The sequence below is a fragment of the Sinocyclocheilus anshuiensis genome, unplaced genomic scaffold (genome assembly GCF_001515605.1).
Source record: "Sinocyclocheilus anshuiensis isolate Anshui unplaced genomic scaffold, SAMN03320099.WGS_v1.1 scaffold536, whole genome shotgun sequence".
NCBI lineage: Eukaryota > Metazoa > Chordata > Actinopteri > Cypriniformes > Cyprinidae > Sinocyclocheilus > Sinocyclocheilus anshuiensis.
In genome coordinates, this window is record NW_015557179.1 from 902608 (window position 1) to 921326 (window position 18719).

Consider the following 18719-nt stretch of genomic DNA (forward strand, 5'->3'; position numbering starts at 1 on the left):
TCCTCTCGTATGCAGTTCTAATGACCTCGCTCAGGACCTGGGCTCACAGAGGCCCTTACAGGCCACTGTAGTGCTGTTGAACTCTAATGGTAAAAGCTCAGCGTCTCAGGGTGTCACCATGACCACGCTCTGCCTGGATTCCCCCACCAAACCCAAAAATAGGACCTTGTTTGGCACAGAATGGCTCTCCCTACTCAAACCATCAGTCAACTTGAAACCAGGAGGCAGTCTCAAGTTCTCAAAGTCACTGAATGACGTGGGACAAAAGATGGACAGCCTATGCAACAGTCTTCACTTTATAGACCGCACGTGTTCGGATGGGGAGCTGGGAGTGGAGAAGGAACAACTCGTGCAAGACGGCCACATCAAAGCCCTCAATGGTCAAGCCAACTCTCCTCCTCCATTTGCTTTCCAGCCTCCATCCTTCCTCAACAACTATAAATGCATCTCTAACCCAGGGCCTGAGTACTGCCTGGCTTCCCCTGCTCCTCCCCATTCAGACCTTCAAAGAAGCTCCAACTTCCTGCGCCTCATCTTCCCGTTCACCCGTTCATCCACTGCAGGAAGTCTGCAGGCATCTGAAATGGGAAGCTACGCTTCAAGGCTCCACATCACAAATTCATCCAGCGCCATGCTGGACGTCAGCGAGTCTTGCTGTATGGAGGAGATAGGAGACGATGAGGTGTTCGAGGAGGTCTCGTCCCGCTGGAAGCTGAAGATGGAGCGCTTGCGGGCTCCTCTTTGCTCCCTTGAGGAGGACAGCGACCTGGATCAGTGCTGCTCTCCACTGTCAGAGAAAAACGTGCCTCTGTCGCCCTACTCCCTGTTGGGGGACTGCTGCAGGTTGGTGGGACTTGCTCACTCCTGCTCAGCTCCTCTTACCCATGGGCTCAACCTCTAGAGTGATTCATCCTCATAGTCCCACCACAGCCCTCACCTGGATATTCATTTCCTACCAGTCCCTGTTTATCCTTCCTGTTAGAGGCCTTCTAGTGCTGTGATTGTTTCTAGTCCTCTACTAATGGTGGTCGATAATGAGGTTCGTATATGGGTTGTGACTGTTAAAGATCCACGGTGTGGAAGAGAAAGTGTCCAACCTTCTGTGTGGGATGTGATACATATTGTATTGCAGCGCTGTCATGGACAGTCCAAGCAGATTTCCTTGGAGAGATCCAGACGATACTTGAGGTAGCTTCTCAATTGACCCTTCACCGGGAGTTTGATTGACAGGCGATCTGGCCAATCATAACACAGAATCTGCCATTTTGTCCGACAAACAAACCAGACAGGAGAGTAGATTAACGGCGGTGGGCTTGAACTTGAAAAATGGTGTGTATTGACGTCTAACTAAGGGTGGATGGGTCTTTGCAAAGGGTCAGTTGATGTAGTTCAGCCATATTTAATGAGGTAGAATGGAGATTGAGATCTGATTACAGTTTTGGTTGTGGCTCTCTGGCTTTGTGATTTGAGATCAGGCGAAATAACCGTCGTATCGATATTCATCTACAGGGCCACACGGATTCCTCATGAAACAATTAGCGTAACTTATGAGGTATGTAATTGACTTAGAGCTGCATCCTGCCAACAGCAAACTAAATAACTCTGGAAGAAAAACTACTTTTGAGGTCCAAGTACTATTTGGTTGTTACAAATTCTTTCCTAGGTAGTAGCTTTCATTTGAGCTCCCCTCTAGCTTATAAGAAAAAAAGTATGGCTGCATCCAAAATCGCATACTGTCTGACTAGGTACTACACTGGATGAGGAACAAATTTTGTGACCGCTAAAAAATGATGTTCTATATAGTGTGAATGTGTAGTATGAATGTAATCCGGACATACTCGTCATGTTGTCATTGTCCTGTGACCTACCAGCATCAGTTGTGTCACTTCACTGCCATTCACAAACCCTCTCATGTGGCCTCATGGGGTGACAAAGTGTCCTTTGGATGCACAATTCAGAATCTCGCTGGTAGTAATCCATCCGGGTACTTTTTGCCAACTGTAGTATGAATACTGTGAATTCAGACATACTACTCTTTTCACATCTTGTTTTTTCCAACTTTATAGTAGGGAAGCATTCATATTTGGATGCAGCTTATGTTTGTTTGGAAAGTGGCTACATCCAAAAAGCTTTTTGAGAAGATCTGCTTATCTCTAAGCTAAAGTCAATGCTTAACACTTTACCTGAGCTTCACTAGACTTCTGTTTTTTAAATTGTTTACGTCTTAAGGGTGAGAGGAGGTTTCTTCCCACATGTATTACCACTCTCACGCAGTGCTCTTAAAATAGCTGACATTTAGAGATCAGCCAGCAAGACTTATTGGTTTAAACCAGAGCTGAAAAACCGAGGCTTGGAGATCTGCCACAAAGCATGCTCGGGTGTCTTGAGGTGTGACCCATGGCAAGGACACATTTGTATGTGGGAGGACCGTCGCATGTAATGGTGCATTTAAAGGCACAATATGTAAGATTTTTTCATTAAAATATCCAAAAACCACTAGAACAGTGTTATATATTTTGCTGACGTTTGGTGTACTTACATTATCCCAAATGTTTCGAAGAATGTTTAAATCCAGAGAAATAAGCAATTTTAACTATTGACTCGGACCGTGTCCATAGTGTCATTGTGTCACCTGCCAATGACGTCATAACCCCTCGATTTCTGGTTTTGTTTTACGCGCCCTCTAGTGGCGAAAATTACATATTGTGCCTTTAAATGTTTTAACTGCATCTGAATATTTAGTTTATGAGGGATCTATTCATGGAATACTATAGGAATTATTCATAAGTTTCTGTGTGCTCATTATTATGTGCTCAGTCACATCTGCAGTTATATTTTGAAGAGAACATTCTAAAGCGACAGTGAAAACATTCACATATACTTCAGCTCTTTAGAAAACCATTTACGAACAGGTGCTTCAAAGAACCAGTACAAGAACCTAAAATGTAATATCAAGACCTTTAATTTCCAGTAGGTCTGGATGATAATCAGAGAACTTATGCTAATTGGAATGTTTTATTTGTCAATGTCTCGAGTTAATTCAGAAATCTAATACAATTCATCATTTGTACCCAACATTTTCAATGAAGTCATCGTGCCATTCTTCATGTATTAAAATGTTTTCGTGAACATGTATGTAGAAAATGTATTGGTAATATTGGTGCATATAAATGAAAAAACAATGAAATACTATTTTCCCTTATGTTAATTTAGTGAAACAGGAAAATGTCACTGGAAATCATATTTGAATTTGAGTATCATAGAATTACAGTATCATATCTGCCAGTGTATTTACTATAAAGAGTGAATGCTTGTCTAATGAAATCATCTGACTGTTCTAGAACAGCAATTGTGAAACCTTGTGAAAAGGCTGGATAGAATGTCTTAAATGTGGTAATTGGATTGAGTCTTTCCATTTTAATTTAATTTAATCTAATGTGATTGTCTCAATATATTCTGATTAAAGTAGAAAGGAAGTGAGAGAGAGAAATGAATCTGGCCTTTGTAGTCAAGAAAAATATGAGCGATCATAAACAAAAGGAGTCCCATAAAGCTCTCATGGACGTTATTACACACTCTGCTCAGACGGACTGTAAAGCCATGTGTAAGATGATGGAGATGTGACAGGCTTCGTTTTTCTCTTTCTCTGTGCTGTTTCTTGCTCTGATCTTGTAGAGCCCTGACTGGATCATGCGTGTCTGAAAATAGTCATTATCCTGGTCATTCAGTCTGAAAAGCCTCTGGACGCTGACACAGAAGCAATCTTCCCTCTCATTTGTGCCCCGGCAGCTAGTTAACATTTAAAGGACCCATATCAAGGAGGATATGATTGGTACATCCATTACAGTGGCTAAACCATGTGCTGTGACCATAATGCCGTTTGTCTTATGTTGTTGTTCTGCCAGTAAGTATAAACATCAAGGATTAAATTTATGGTTGTCTAAATATAGTTTTTCCTCATACCATTCCTCTGGAAAGTACTGCTCTTTGAAATGCTTGGAATATTTAATGAATGTCACAGTCAAATCTCTTGTCTCTGAAGACTTTAAATTGTACACATTTGGCAGATGGTTTTATTTAAAGCGACTTGCAGCATTCAAAGCGTGCATTTTATCATATTATGTTTCCTGGGAATCCAACCCATGACAGTGACATTGCAAGCACAGAAATGCAGTTCCCCATTGTATTTGTTTCAAATCCACCAGCAGCAATGTTAATGAATAATGCACAAATTATTTTGAAAACAGTGTGAAAAAATGTGCATGGAGTATATATTCTGTAAAAGATTATTTATTTTCCACAGTTTTGTTTGTCTCATTGCATCTTATTTGCTGCTGTCATAAAAAAAAAGGTGAAATTTGTCTTTTTATTTAATTTGTTTCCTCCGTTTATCTATCCAGCTTTTCTCCAAACCACTTGACCTATATAGGGGATGCAGGAGCCCGTTTTATTTTGTTTTCAATTTATCCATCCATATTTTTTTTTTTACCCGAGTTATTTTAGTATTATATTTGGTTTTCGCCATTAAAAGTCAGTTGATCTCTATTTTGAAATGATGTCTCTCCCAGATTACCAGTCATGTGTGGTGTTCTCTGAAGAGCACCAGTGAGATGTGAACTCATCTGTGATTCACTTTGAACTGCCGCTTGCCTCAGTGGAACAATGGCGCTGACATCCTCATAATATGAATGCTGACAGACATTTGTCACACAGTTGTTTGTACGTGTTGCTTTCCCAGATGACCACTAAACACTAGCTGAGTCAGAGATTAAATTCACATGCATAAATGCCCATGAGTGGTAGAGAGAGAAGGGAAGAAAAAACGCAACTCAGATCTCAATAACATCTCATTTCTTTCTTGGCAATGAGATTACATGGAGAATAAACTGAGCCTTCAGCTTAGATCCTGCTGTCTCTCTGTCTCTGTCTCTGTCTCTTATCTCCCCCTGGACACTCTCCACAAATCCAGCCATCCTTCCACTAACAAACAGCTTTTCCGTTTCCCCCTGCTTGTGTGATTTAAAGTTTAACGCTTCTATAGGTTCTGTTGATGTTTTTGTAGGGAATTACTTTCCATGTATCCTTCAGGAAAGGGAAATGTTAGGTTTATGTGGTCAGTGCGGCACTGATCTGAAAATGGTGAACGCAGAAACTGCATGTTTCCGTCCCAACTATTGGTTTATGTTTTAACCTGTTTATGTTTATAGTGTCCCATTATAGTCTGTATTTTTATTTTATTTTTATTATTATGGTTTATTCAAAACTTGAAAATCCTCACAGCAAATATTAAGAATCAGTTGCGATTACAGCTGCATTATGAGATGAACAGTATTATAGAATTGCAGTGATATAAGTGTGTGGTTGTTCATGTTGCTTTGCAGTGGTTTTAGGAGGATGACTGAGTGTTTCTCCCTCTCTCTCTCTGTAAATAAACTGTAGGATTTGTCACTGTGAGGGGGATGATGAGAGTCCGCTGATAACACCCTGTCACTGCACTGGGAGTTTGCGGTTTGTCCATCAGGCCTGCCTGCAGCAGTGGATCAAGAGCTCAGACACGCGCTGCTGCGAGCTCTGCAAGTATGACTTCATCATGGAGACCAAGCTCAAGCCACTCCGCAAGGTAACGTTACAAACATGTACACACATACAGGTGGAAAAATGTTGAGGTTTACCTGCTCATACTGCACATCTTTAAAAAGCACAATATAAAAAGCCTTCTGTAAAGTGTTAAAACCTGCCCTTATAAAACACACATTTATGACTGTAAATAATTTTCAAACTGCAGTCACTGTAGCACTCTATGAATGATGCTGTTGCTGTTTGACAACTGTATACAGCCTACAGTTAAGAACTGATGGAGCTGCATTAGGATACTTGATGGAAGAATCGTTTATTATTATTAAAAAGTTACTAATAGAATATTGGTACCTTTTATCATATTGCTGTATAGTAACGGCACTCAGGCCCATGTATAATGAAGTAATAAGCCACAAGAGGCTGTGAGTGACATTAATTTTACCACAGGTGAGGGTTTTTAAGGGCACTCTGCTTCATGTTTTTTTTTTTATATGCCGGTACAATAGTTGATCCGTGTAGATGAGGAGCAATCTGTCCTTTGAGATGATTCAAAACAAGTTAGTCCATAAAGCCTGCAGGAGGTTTTGATAATTCATTGTTATAATTAATAATTTTTGAGTGACATAAGATGAAAGTCTAGCCACTTCAGTGTTTAGTCTTTGTCCACTGCTTCCTTGTTTAATTTAATTTCTGATGATGTGTGTCTCAAATGGGGTTTAACATTGGGCATATCTAGGACAGCCTTTATGTCACCATAGAGATTATGCTTGAGCAGACTTCCTCCGAGAGAGAGAGAGATTTCCAGGTGTCTGCAAGATACTTCAGATGAACTGAGACGCAAAACCGGTCGGTGTGACATGACAGACTGACTATTAACAAGTACACTCTGCTGGTTGGATTCATTCACAGTTTGTGTTTTATCACTGGCTGTAAATTGATATTTGAGTCATTGTTCTGTTGAATAGGTTATGAATTTGATTGTGTTGGCAGGTGTTACTCGTGTTAACAAATGAGCACAGCATGTCAATGTCAGCATCCTTCCAGAAGAAAGAGTGCAGATCAAATCTCATCTCAAATTAAATTTGAATGACACCCATAGACACTGAAGGGGAAACAAGAAATTCGGATTAGCACTTGACTGATCTGGGGTTTTTTTTCAATGGTTGATTGTTAAATAACTACATTTGTCCTCCCTTAATCCTCAATACATGGTTAAAGCCTTCCTCGTGTCCCATTTAGTTTTCCCTGGGTTTGTGCATCAGGTGAAGTGTTTTCTTTTTTTTCTCAGAACGTATTATTGAGCCGCCATCTGATAAATTATTCAAAACCAAAATAGCTGAGGTTTCATGTCTACAGACATAAGGAATGTTGAACATTTCAGCTGTTCTCGGTTTTGAAAGTCTTGACTTTGAGGCATGTCCTTTGTCAACATGCTGTCTGTTCTTTTAAAAGTATCTCTCATTTTTTTATATCATTTTTTTGAGAGATTTTATGTCTGTGTGTAGACAGAGAAAAATGGTAATATAGTCTATTCACCCAACTGACAGGATTATATAATAATGTTTCCATTGACTTCCATTGAATTTTTCATTACTTGGCCAAAAGTATGTGTACACCCGAACACCACACCCATATGTGCTTGAGCATTTCATTTCCTAACCATAGGCGTTCCAAGAGTTTGTCCTCCCTTTGCTGTTATAATAGATTCCAGTCTTCTGGGAAGATATTCTGCTGGATTTTGGAACATGTGTGCAATTGTTTATTCACATTCAGATGCAAGAGTATCAGGGAGGCTCACAGTCGGTGGTGTTCAGGTCTGAGTTTGTGTAGACCAATCAAGTTCTTCCACATTCAGACTCCGTAAAACAGTAAACCACTGGTGCCACTTTGACAGACACTGAGCTTTTTGGTACATCCAAATCTGCTGAAAATGTTTATCTAAAAAGAATGAATGCTAATCTTTTTGATTTTATACAACTGTTAGCATATATGTTGCTGAAATAGTCAACCCTCATGATGTTCCAAACCTGTATGACTTTCATTCTTCTGTAGAACATAGTAGGTTTTTTTTTTCCATACAATGAAAGTTAATGGTCACCGAAATTGTGTTTACCAACATTCTTCAAAATATCTTCACAGAAGAAACGAAGTAGTTTGTCTAAGAAGACCGAATACAGTAATGAGGGATAGTTCAACAAAAATGTATTTTTTCGTAATTTATTCACGCTCATGTTGTTCTAAACCTGTATGACTTTCATTCTTCTGTAGAACATAGTAGGTTTTTTTTTTCCATACAATGAAAGTCAATGGTCACCAAAACCAACAGTTGTTTAGTTACCAACATGCTTCAACATATCTTCATAGAAGAAAGAAAGTTGGGTTTGAAATGACATAAGGGTGAATAAATGATGACAGAATATTCATTTTTGGTTGAACTATGCATTTAAACAGGCTTTTAATGATGCAGTATGGCTTTTTTATTGGATTAAATGTGTACATAGTGTAAATAAACAGAGATTAATGGATTATTCTTTGTCAATATAATGTTATTCTGGTAAAAAGGGTATTTTGATGTGGATTCTGGGTCACTGCTTGATAGAGACCTGCACTGAATGGCTAAAAGAGATCCAGAGATCACTCTCACTAAGACACATGAAATATTTATTAAGCAGAAAGGCCAGGTCACTGATTTTGTTTGTACTGCACTCTGAAGTATGTTGACTATTATATTGATTGTAGTCATCAGTCTTTCTTTTACAACAACAATTAAAGATCAAATGTGTTGGGAATAATTTCTGTATGTCTTTGTAATATCTGTGTCTGCAGTGGGAGAAGCTTCAGATGACCGCCAGCGAGAGGAGGAAGATCATGTGCTCGGTTGCTTTTCACGTCATCGCCATCACATGTGTCGTCTGGTCTCTCTACGTCCTCATTGACCGCACAGCAGAGGAGATCAAACAAGGTTAGCCCTGCCCTCTCCTTCCCTTCCCCAGCCAGTTTAGCACCAACTCCACCTCTTCCTCATCCAGCACCGTCTGCCTGCTTTCCTCCAGCCCCATCCCCCTCCGTACCATCCAGCAATCCTCATGTTCCCCCTGGATTTTTCTGTTGCTTATGGAACGATCACATTCCTCTGACTGACAGCTGTTTGTTGTACTCAACGATGCATATCTTGATGTATTCATTACCTCCACACAGATGGTTTCTTTCAGGATCTTTTCATTTGAGATAAAGGTAACTTAATATGGGTGTCTCGTTTTAAAGGGGTCATATGATGCTTTTTTAAAGATCATTATTTTGTGTATTTGGTGTAACAGAATATGTTGACATGCTTTAATGTTCAAAAAACACATTATTTTTCAAATACTGTACATTATTGTAGGTCCTCTATGCCCCGCCTCTCTCAAACGCTTCGTTTTCTACAAAGTACTGTGCAGCACACAAGCCACTCTCTCTCTCTCTCTCTCTCTCTCTCGCTCTCTCACTCTCTTACGCTCTCTCTCTCGCTCTCGCTCGCTCGCTCGCACACACACACACACACACGATGCGCAAAACTCCGCATTTGAACAGTCAATAGAAAATACTTAAACTAATAACAAAACAGTAGCTGATTCAGAAGCGCCAGATTGTCATAGCAAAGTCAGAATTACCTCCTCTCCTAGGTTCACGAAACGGTCGTCCATAAAATGCATTGCTATGCACAATCAGCTTGTAACACTCCAAAGAGAAAGGAAAACTTGAACTCGCATCATATGACCCCTTTAAGAAGTGAGAGTTGGTAGTTCTAGGGGTGCAACGGTTCTCGGTCGAACCGTACCGTTCTCCACAAACGGTTCGGCATACACTAGGACCGCGGTTCAACTTCAATCTGACAATGCATCTGTAATATGGTTTGTTAGAGTTCAGCTAATGCATGTTTCTGTTGATGGATACAAATTCTGGCTTCCCAATACATTACAACTAGAGCGATGAGAAAAAAAAAACAATACGTGGACAAACCAGTCACTCTTTAATCAATGCGAGTGCTTTATGCTGGAATAACTGTCATTTATGCCGTCATCACGTGTTGATAGCGCAGGTGAGACCTGAACAGCACACGTTGCTATCTGTGTTTAAACTCATTTAAGCCTTGCCGGTTTAAATATTAAAGAGCCAGAAGACATGAACTCACGTGCGCAGTGAGAAGATCTGTGTGTGTGCTCATGAAGCGTGTGAACCCGCGTCTCAGAACGCGCGCAAATATTAAGCTCTCTGTGATGTATTGCGTTTGAATGGATAAATTCACACACAAATTGTCAAAATGCCGGTCTTGGTGAGTATCCTAGCAGACATAGTTGGCTGAACGTACAGTATCAGTGCGTTCTCTTAAAGTGACGGCACGTTCTTAATGTTAATCAAACAGCAACAACACGGAAATCTCTCACTGCTCTAGACTGAATAACTTTTGTAACTTTAATAAGGATTAATCTTTAATTTATACAGTCAAATATGCAATGTTATTTTACATTTGATTTATTCAATTTCTGTACCTAAAAACTGTTAGACCTACCTAAAAAAACTGAAAAGCACTGTTTATTTTATTTGTATCTTTTTTCACTGTTTATTTATTTGTGCTGTTGCTTGTAGTTAGATTATTTGTTCTTATTTTGTTTATTTTTATTTGACAATATAGTTTTTTCCCTAAACATAGCACATACCGAACCGTACCGAAACTGTGACTCTAAAACCGTGATACAAACCGAACCGCGAGTAAGTTGAACTGTTGCACCCCTAGTACGTTCATAGTCTCATCTTCAGACCAACCACAGTTTGTTCACACACACAACTGGAAATCTATAATTTAACATTGTTGACATTACGCAACTTCTGATATGTACTTCCCCACTGTATAGAATGCAAAGAGAAATACATTAAATAATACAGATGTATATGCAATATTTATGATAGAGTTGGTGAACAATATGTGGGTAATGTACAGATCTGCTGTAAGTAGCTAAATAACTTGTTTAACAAAACATTTTTAGTATGTCATTGGTTAAATAACATATGGGTCACAAGACAGTTGTCAAGATGGCAGATGTAGTATGTTTGGATATAATTTTTATACTATACATCAGTATAATAAAAAAGCACACTTCTTTGGTATATACTCTAAAAATATTTGATTTTGGACACAACAAAACACTTTCTGTTTACTATAAGCGTGTGCTGCAGTTTTGTCATCTGCCGCTTTAAATGATCAAGCTCAATGTTTTTAATGTTCATCGGCTGGAAAAAAAATATTCTGAAAGTAATGGAGCAGTGTTTTCAACACAATATTGACAAAGGGGACCCTCAACAGAAACCGCTGGGAAAAAATACAATTAGGCTAATTTTGGGCTAGTTTTGAATAGCAATTGGCTGGTTTTGTTTCACCTGGTGTGGACTTCACTATTCTCATAGAATTCGAATGATTGTTAAAACCTTATTGTCCTTGGTGTGAATGGGTCTTAAGCTATGCGGGACTAGTTCGCTAATGGTATAGTTGATTTACTCACAGATCATCTCTCAAACTCCATCTAATCGATACCATTAGGGAGCTGTGGAGCGCAGGGACCGGATGTGTTTCGGAGAATATGACAGCAATGGGTTTTATTTCCATAACGGATTTGAGCTGGGGTGCAAGTGTGTGTGTGCTTGAGTAAAACACACTATTCCTTTTACCGCACTCTCGATGAGTTTTAACACTGACCTCGACCCGTATGCTGATGGGCGTCTGATAGCAGGCACTTTACTGATTTGCTCCTAACATTAAGGGCCCATTCACACGTGCCTCATTGTACAAGAACAGCAGCTTTGAAGGAGAACTTTGATCACTGTTACCATGGTTACACCATTGACTTTTCTTCATCTTGCATGGTAAGGTTTGAGCAGAGTCAGAGGCCTGTTAAGCGCAGTGCATGTACACATACCTGAATGTCTTCATGTGTCCATTCCTCATATCTCACCATTCATAAGCGCCAGATCGTTCCAGCAGCTATCTTAAGATATGATTTCCACCCTCCTGCACCCCTGACCCTCCACCTGTATCAGTGGCTTCATCTTTTGCCAATAGTGAAATAGTAACAAACTCTTTTTAATCATGCAGCGGGGAGAATACCAGGTAAACGCTTTTACATTTACCATTCTTTCCTCCTAACTCTTTCTCCTAACTGTAATGATTTCTTTGAAAGTCCTTCTTTTCCTCCCCTGGCTACATCAGCCGTCTCTAGCATGACTGTTGCAATGTGAATCAAGGCAATAATGCTTCACAGCCAGAACGCTCTCTGAACGCAGTGTGCCCGGCTGCCCCATACTGACGGTTGTGAATGTGCAGGACAAAGGCAATTTCAGGCTTGATGGCCACTTGGCCTGACTTTTTTCTTAAATCTATTTTCTGTATATATTCAGGCACAAAAGATTAAAGAGAAAGCAACTGTGAAGGTGATGTGTGGAACAAAGAGGCAAGCGCTGCATTTTAATGGACTGTGGCATGTTTTTATCTAATTCAAAACTGACATAAATCTGTATCGAACTGCTCTCCTGATATTGCTTAGGCAAATGTGTAGGTGTCAGTGTAATGAATGAGATGGACCCATCAAACCAGTCCTTTGTATATAATTAGGTTGATTGTAATAAGCAAGCTATTGATTGAAAAGGCCACTTCTATCATAAGAAAAGTTATAAATATGCTTGCAAAAATGCAAAAGACTGTCCTGTATGTGCAGCACTAACCTCATTCTCTGCCCTGTGCCTTTGATAATGATGTCAGGTGGACTAAAGCTGCACCCCGGCCTGACTTACGGAGCCTCTGAAAGCAGTACAGTATTCCATGTCCAAGGCCTTGTGCTTGAACAGACTGTAGCATTTAGAGACTTAGCACTTGGCAATTCCCTCACACTTGATCTTTTATGACATTTCAAAATGCTCTGTTCCAAATAGGAAAGCAACTAAGCAGCGCAAAGGTTGGCTGAATTTATTTCCAATGAAGATGGACAGAGACGCACCTAAAATTTCTTTGCTGCTGGTCTCACTTTCTCAGCCATTTCTAATGATTTTGGTCAAATGGTCAAGGGTGAAAATGCTGTATTTGCATTCTGAAGCATAGCCCTGTGTCCATAGCTGGCTCTTTAGAAGCTTGGGTGGGATATCAGGACTCCAGTCACCTGTCTTTGCATCCCTGCTTCTGTGTTTACCCCGCTGTTGTGCTTGATCTTGTTGTACTTCAGAATCACTTCGTATGCATATAGAGTTTATGTAATTTATTTAATTACTGCAGTCTTGCTTTAGGATTACTGCATATGGGTCAATGACATGAGGCTCTTCTTTTGGTCCGGGTCCATTAATTTATTTAATAGTACATTAAAAATGCAATTCATACATGCAACCACGTGTATATACCTCTTCTGATGGAACAGTCCTGAAATAATGAAGACAAATCCGTAATAAGTGAATGAACCCTAAACGGTTTGGCTGTAGTTTTAAGTGGTTAAATAGCCAACAAAATGCCACTTTTTACTATTGGAAAAACTGCCAAATCAAAATCATATGTTGTGACCCAACCAAATTAATTTGCTGTAACCAATATGCAGGAAAAAAAACAGGAAATAATATTATATAAAGGAATGTGTCAGGGTCAGTAAGTCCCTTAAATTCAGATAATATTACCTTTTTATGACAAGGCAAGGTTTTAATATCATGTGGTGTGGCTTCTCAAAAACACTCACTCTCTCTCTCTTTCTCTCTCTCTCTCTAATATTTATTATAGTGTGTGTGTGTGTGTGTGTGTGTACACATTTTTAAATTCAGCCCCTTATTTTTATTTCTCCTTTATGTATTTTTTTTATATTTATGTGTGTTATTTTTAAATGTATTTATTCAAATATATATTATTCAATATAAGGAACATTTAAGCTTTTAATTTTAACCTGACAGTTACACCACATGACATTTCTAGTTATTAAATTGAAACTTTTCTTGAAAATCTGAAGTTTTTCAAAATCATATGAAACCAGCATGAATACAAAGAGCCCATTTCTAAGAACTTGGAACATGTTTTTTAAACCAAAAGATCATTGACCCTTGTGTTTGATCCTGGATTGTAAACAGATGCTCCTGTTACAATGGGAAGTAAGCACTTCTAATGTGTGTGATACTTACAGCGATGTACTTTCTCCCTTTCATTTATCATACAGGGATACTGGAATGGCCTTTTTGGACCAAACTGGTGGTGGTGGCCATAGGCTTCACTGGCGGACTGGTGTTCATGTACGTGCAATGCAAGGTCTACATCCAGTTGTGGAAGAGACTCAAGGCCTACAACAGAGTAATATATGTGCAGAACCGCCCAGAGACCTGTAAAAAGAGCGTTTTTGATAAGCCCTCACTTCTGGAGCCAAACTTGGAGAATAAAGAGGCACTCGGGCTGGCGCAGTCGGACACAAACTCTTCCCAGTACACAGAGACGGAGGACTACAGTATGGAGATCCTGCACGTGTAATCGCCTGGCCTACATATACCTACCTAGAGGACTGGCTGGGGCGTTGCATGCTCCGGGACACATGGCGATGCCACACAGCACTGGGCACGAGGACTGTCTGAGACTGAGACTCGTTTTGTTGTTTAGATGTTATTTTCTCTTTGTTCGTTTGTCCAAACTGTTCCTGTGAGTTGTTGGCTAACCATAATGAATCTCGGATCATTCCAGCTACTGCCATTGTACTGCTGTCGTACAAGAGTTGAAATCCACCGTTCGAGCTGTGTCTGTGTGGACGTGTCTGCACTGGTTCTGATGGAGTCGATGCATAGAAGCACTTTTTATTTCCCTGTTCTGAAGAGCCCTGTTTTAATAATATATTCATTCCCTTTCTACGTGGATAAGACATTAAAACAAACTTGAAGTTTTGCGAGCGAGATGTCACATTTTATAGGTGCATTAGTATCTCCATAAACCCCTCAGATGGAACAAAAAAGGAATCTGAAGGAGCGATGAGGGAACATTTATGTACTGTCATGTATCATTCCACTTCTTTTAGAAATCTATTATGACTGAGTAAATCTGAATTTAGCCGTTGTGAAATTGACATGACCTAGGCTTTATTTTATATCAGCTGATTACTAAATAATCTGGATCATCTAATTACAATATTTATCCTATCAAGGGCTAGATTTACTAAAGTGTGATGCTACAGTTCTTAGCATGTGCAAAAATGATCCCATACGGTGACTAGTCACCGGCTATGCTGCTGATTTTTGCATTTGCTGAAGACTTCAGTGCATTAGTGAAAGATTTTAGTAAATCAGGCCTTAAAGTGTATGTTACGAATGTAAAGAATTCAAATGTCTCCCTGAAGGAAATGAACTTCAGTGTAGCATCATGCAAGCGTTGCAATGAATCAGTCATGATTTCTGTGTGTGAAAGAGATTTACCTTTATTATGAATTTTACCTGCAGAAAAATTGCAAGTTCTATCCTAAATCCAAGGTTTCTGGTTTCTTTTATAAAATGGATTATCACAGATCTGGCATTACTTCCGAGTTGATTTTAAACCACTTGAATAACAGAAATGACTTAAATAAGGTTTTAGCAATGATGAAATGATGACTTGAACTAGTTAGCAGGACTGTTACTCCGTTCTGCTTGTTTGCTTCGATTTTGAAAACAATCAGCAAATTTCCCATGGGTGTAATTTGAGGTTTGTATTTATTCGGTAGTATTGTTTAGCGTTTCAATGGCTTTAAATGTTGGAAAATAGCCATGTTATAGTTTTGGCCTTCATTCGACTTTGATCGACATCCCCAGCAGTGATGTGCTTCTTATATAAACTCTGTTGTGAATGAATATTTTTCATGCTCTGATACGTTCTGCCATCTCTAGAGCTACTGCACAGACGATGCACATTCATAATTTTTTAACCTCTTCTGACTGGCTTTGTGCCATTTGACCAATAAAAGATGCTAAATGTTCAGTTTGCTAATGGCAGAGCTTTTGTATTCCTTATCAAGTCTGTTTCTTTCTAAGGTTGAGTCTGTCTGTGTGCGACCAAGCAAATTCTTTGGATAACGTCACAATGTATGCACTACAACAATGCATTAATGCAACCCTGTCAGCTCTGAGATCATCCAAATCAAGCCAATTTTTTGTTGGAGATGTGAAGATGTCAGTTTTATGTCAGTAATTAAGATTCAATGTATACAATACCCAAGTTTGGTTTCTTTGATAGCATATTTGTAAAACAATGGGAGCTGGCTCCTTTTACACATTTTCCAGAATCTCTTTTTAGCACTGCACTGCATCATATTTTTATAGATGTGTTTTAAAGTGCAGTAATAGTCTTGTTTGTTTCATGGCTCGTCATAGAAGTGTTCAGTGCATCAAACTGCAGTGCATTACTACTGAATTGGCTTGAACATGGATAACATGACTGTTTCTTGCATCCCCCTCTCATTTCTTGTACTTTTTCTCTAGTAGTAAATGGTTTCTCTAAGCATTTTTTGAGCATTAAAAAAAAAACAACCAAATAAAGGAAATGTAGAAGTTATTTTCACCATCCTGTGTTGTATCACATGTTTGTTTTTATAAATTTCTGTAATAATGGGTGATTAAAGATCTGAAAACTGCCTGGATATGTTGAACGAATTATTTCCCATAAGAAAGTTAAATGATATTCTCAGTCGGTCATTTATGTGTGCCAAGGCCTTTAATAAACACTGTGTCAAATAGATAACATCAGTGGAGTTGATCAAGCATTTCACATTGTGGCTTTCTCAGTGGATACTGGTTCTGTGACACTGAAAAGGCTGTAATCTACATGTTTGTATTTTATCTCTGTTTCTCTTTCCCCCCCTCAGTATTACCACCTTTATCTGGTTGATTTTAGTTTCTTCGCTGAGATATGAGTGACTACATTTGTGCTGTGTTTTTAAGGGGAGTCTGAGTGGAGCAATAAAAGAAATCTTAAATTAGCCAGTGTCAAACTACGCCGTTTATTTATCACTCACTCATGAGTTTCAGTTTCTCTGAAGTGAGACCTCATGTGAACCTTCCAGGGTGATACATTTTATAATTTAACTTATGCTAATTTAAGTTGATTATCATCACAGTGCCAAATGCTATTTTACAACCAGCCATTTAAGAAACTGGACAAATGTAAAGCATTAAATCCTCATGCACTTTGGAAAAAATGGGGTCAAAGGGGTCAAGCGGCTTCCATATGTAATCCCATTAGCTCCACGTCTTTGCCTTTAGCTCCCGCCTTGGTAGGACACAGAAACCAATGAATTTAAGACCCACATACATGATGACTAAAATATTTTCAAATAAATCTTGCGAAATATCTACACAAACATGCGTCATACTGTCAAACTCTCAAATGGTCGCTCAACACAAGAAGAGTAGAGAGGAAGGTCAGAACACAGAATAAAATGGTCCCTGAGAACTGACCATACAGCTAACCTCCACTGCATTGATCTAAAAGCAGCTGGACCGTGATATTATTATTATTATACCCTTATTTTACCAGGTTAGTCTCTAGAGCAGGGCTGTCCAAACTCGGTCCTGGAGGGCCGGTGTCCTGCAGAGTTTAGCTCCAACCCTAAGGACACCGAGAGATTAAGATCTCTTTTCCGAGAAAGACCTGGCCAAAATGTGGATAACGACTAAATACTATAGAGACTCTTATGAGCATTTGACTGAATGTTACCAAGATATGAAGCCAACAAACCGATTAGTGCTTTATGAAGGTGTACTATTAAAAATTGTTATTTAGATAGAAAATCTAATTTAAAAAAATGTGGAGGAAGCCTTTCATCAAGTTGAAATTATTTAAATTAATAGTAATTTACTTTATGACAATGTTCACAATGTTAAAACAAATATAAATATAAGCTGAAAGTAGCCTGTATAATGGAGGGAGACTCTGTTTAAAACCTAGCTGTCACATAAAAAAAGAAAAAAAAAAGAATGTACCTTGATATTTACATAGTACTCTGGTTCCTGTCCTAAACACTGGTAGTATCATGGTACATTTTGGTACTTTGTTGTATGTGTCATGTATAATGTTAAGTATAAAGGTTGTAGGTGAGTAATAAATAAATAAAATTGTATTGATGATCTAGAGCGCCCCCTGCTTCCCTCACCCTGCAGGCGTAGCGCTACTTCCAGTTTCACTAGGTCCCCTCTGGGTTCCTAACACTAAACACTGTTTCTGTTTGAAACATTACATGTTTATATTTTTTATTGTGAATTGTATTTTACGTTATTTTTGTTATTTTAAAAAGATAAACATTTAGTAGAGGACACACTGAAGTTTGCTTGTTTTATAATGTATAGCATAAAGAGTAAACAATTATCATGATATGAAAATTTGAATTCATTATATGCCTGCCTTAAACCAGTTACTGACATATCTGTCAAACACTGATATATATTTGGACACTGCATGGAGCAGATATTGGTCAGATAGTCAAAATGGGGGAACACATTGGCTGACATCTTCACAACACTAATAAATCAAAATTCTTTGATAACCTTTTGTCATGGTGGTCTTGGGATGATGTGTGCAAACCAACGGCCTAGGAGAAGTTTTTAGAAAATTGAAAATGGCATAACAATGTCCTAGGGTTAAACAAAATTGAATGGAATGTATGCATTCTTGTAGGGCCTGATTCAAGGATTCAGCTGAAAAAAATAATTTGGCCTTATGGTTACAGAGTTATGAACTAAAACGCAAATATACAAGAGGGAGATCTACAGGCCTGTGGTCTCTGACTCCAGACACTTTTAGAGCATAAAAAAAGGAAACTGGAAAATTGCAGAATTGGAAAAACAATAGAATTCCCTATTGTGCTTGGACCCCTAAAAGGGTTTTAATCACTAGATTTAGCAAAACTTTTGAAACATCACAGCATAAGGAATGGAACAATCTGCAACAAACTACGCTTTTTTTTTTTTTTTTTTTATGTCCTGAGTGCTGGAACTCTACATATCTTACTGCTCATAATGACACAGAGGAGGTTTTTTTTTTTTTTTTTTTTTTTTTACATGAACAACTTTAGAAATGCTTTAGCAGCCCCGAGAGGCCAGTGAATGCATGGCTCAAGCTCGTGAGTCACCGAGCACTGCAA

The 18719-nt window shown here is 38.8% G+C and overlaps 1 protein-coding gene across 1 annotated transcript; it reads left to right on the plus strand.

Moving 5' to 3' along the window:
- Positions 1-13: 13 nt before the first annotated feature.
- On the plus strand, positions 14-14510 carry LOC107678561 (E3 ubiquitin-protein ligase MARCH8-like; the record flags this gene model as incomplete). The annotated part of the gene is made up of 6 exons (XM_016473864.1): positions 14-843; positions 5440-5620; positions 8404-8539; positions 11705-11719; positions 12368-12415; positions 13791-14510. Coding segments are annotated over 6 exons (1515 nt in total), but the record flags the coding sequence as incomplete, so codon positions are not given.
- Positions 14511-18719: the final 4209 nt, after the last annotated feature.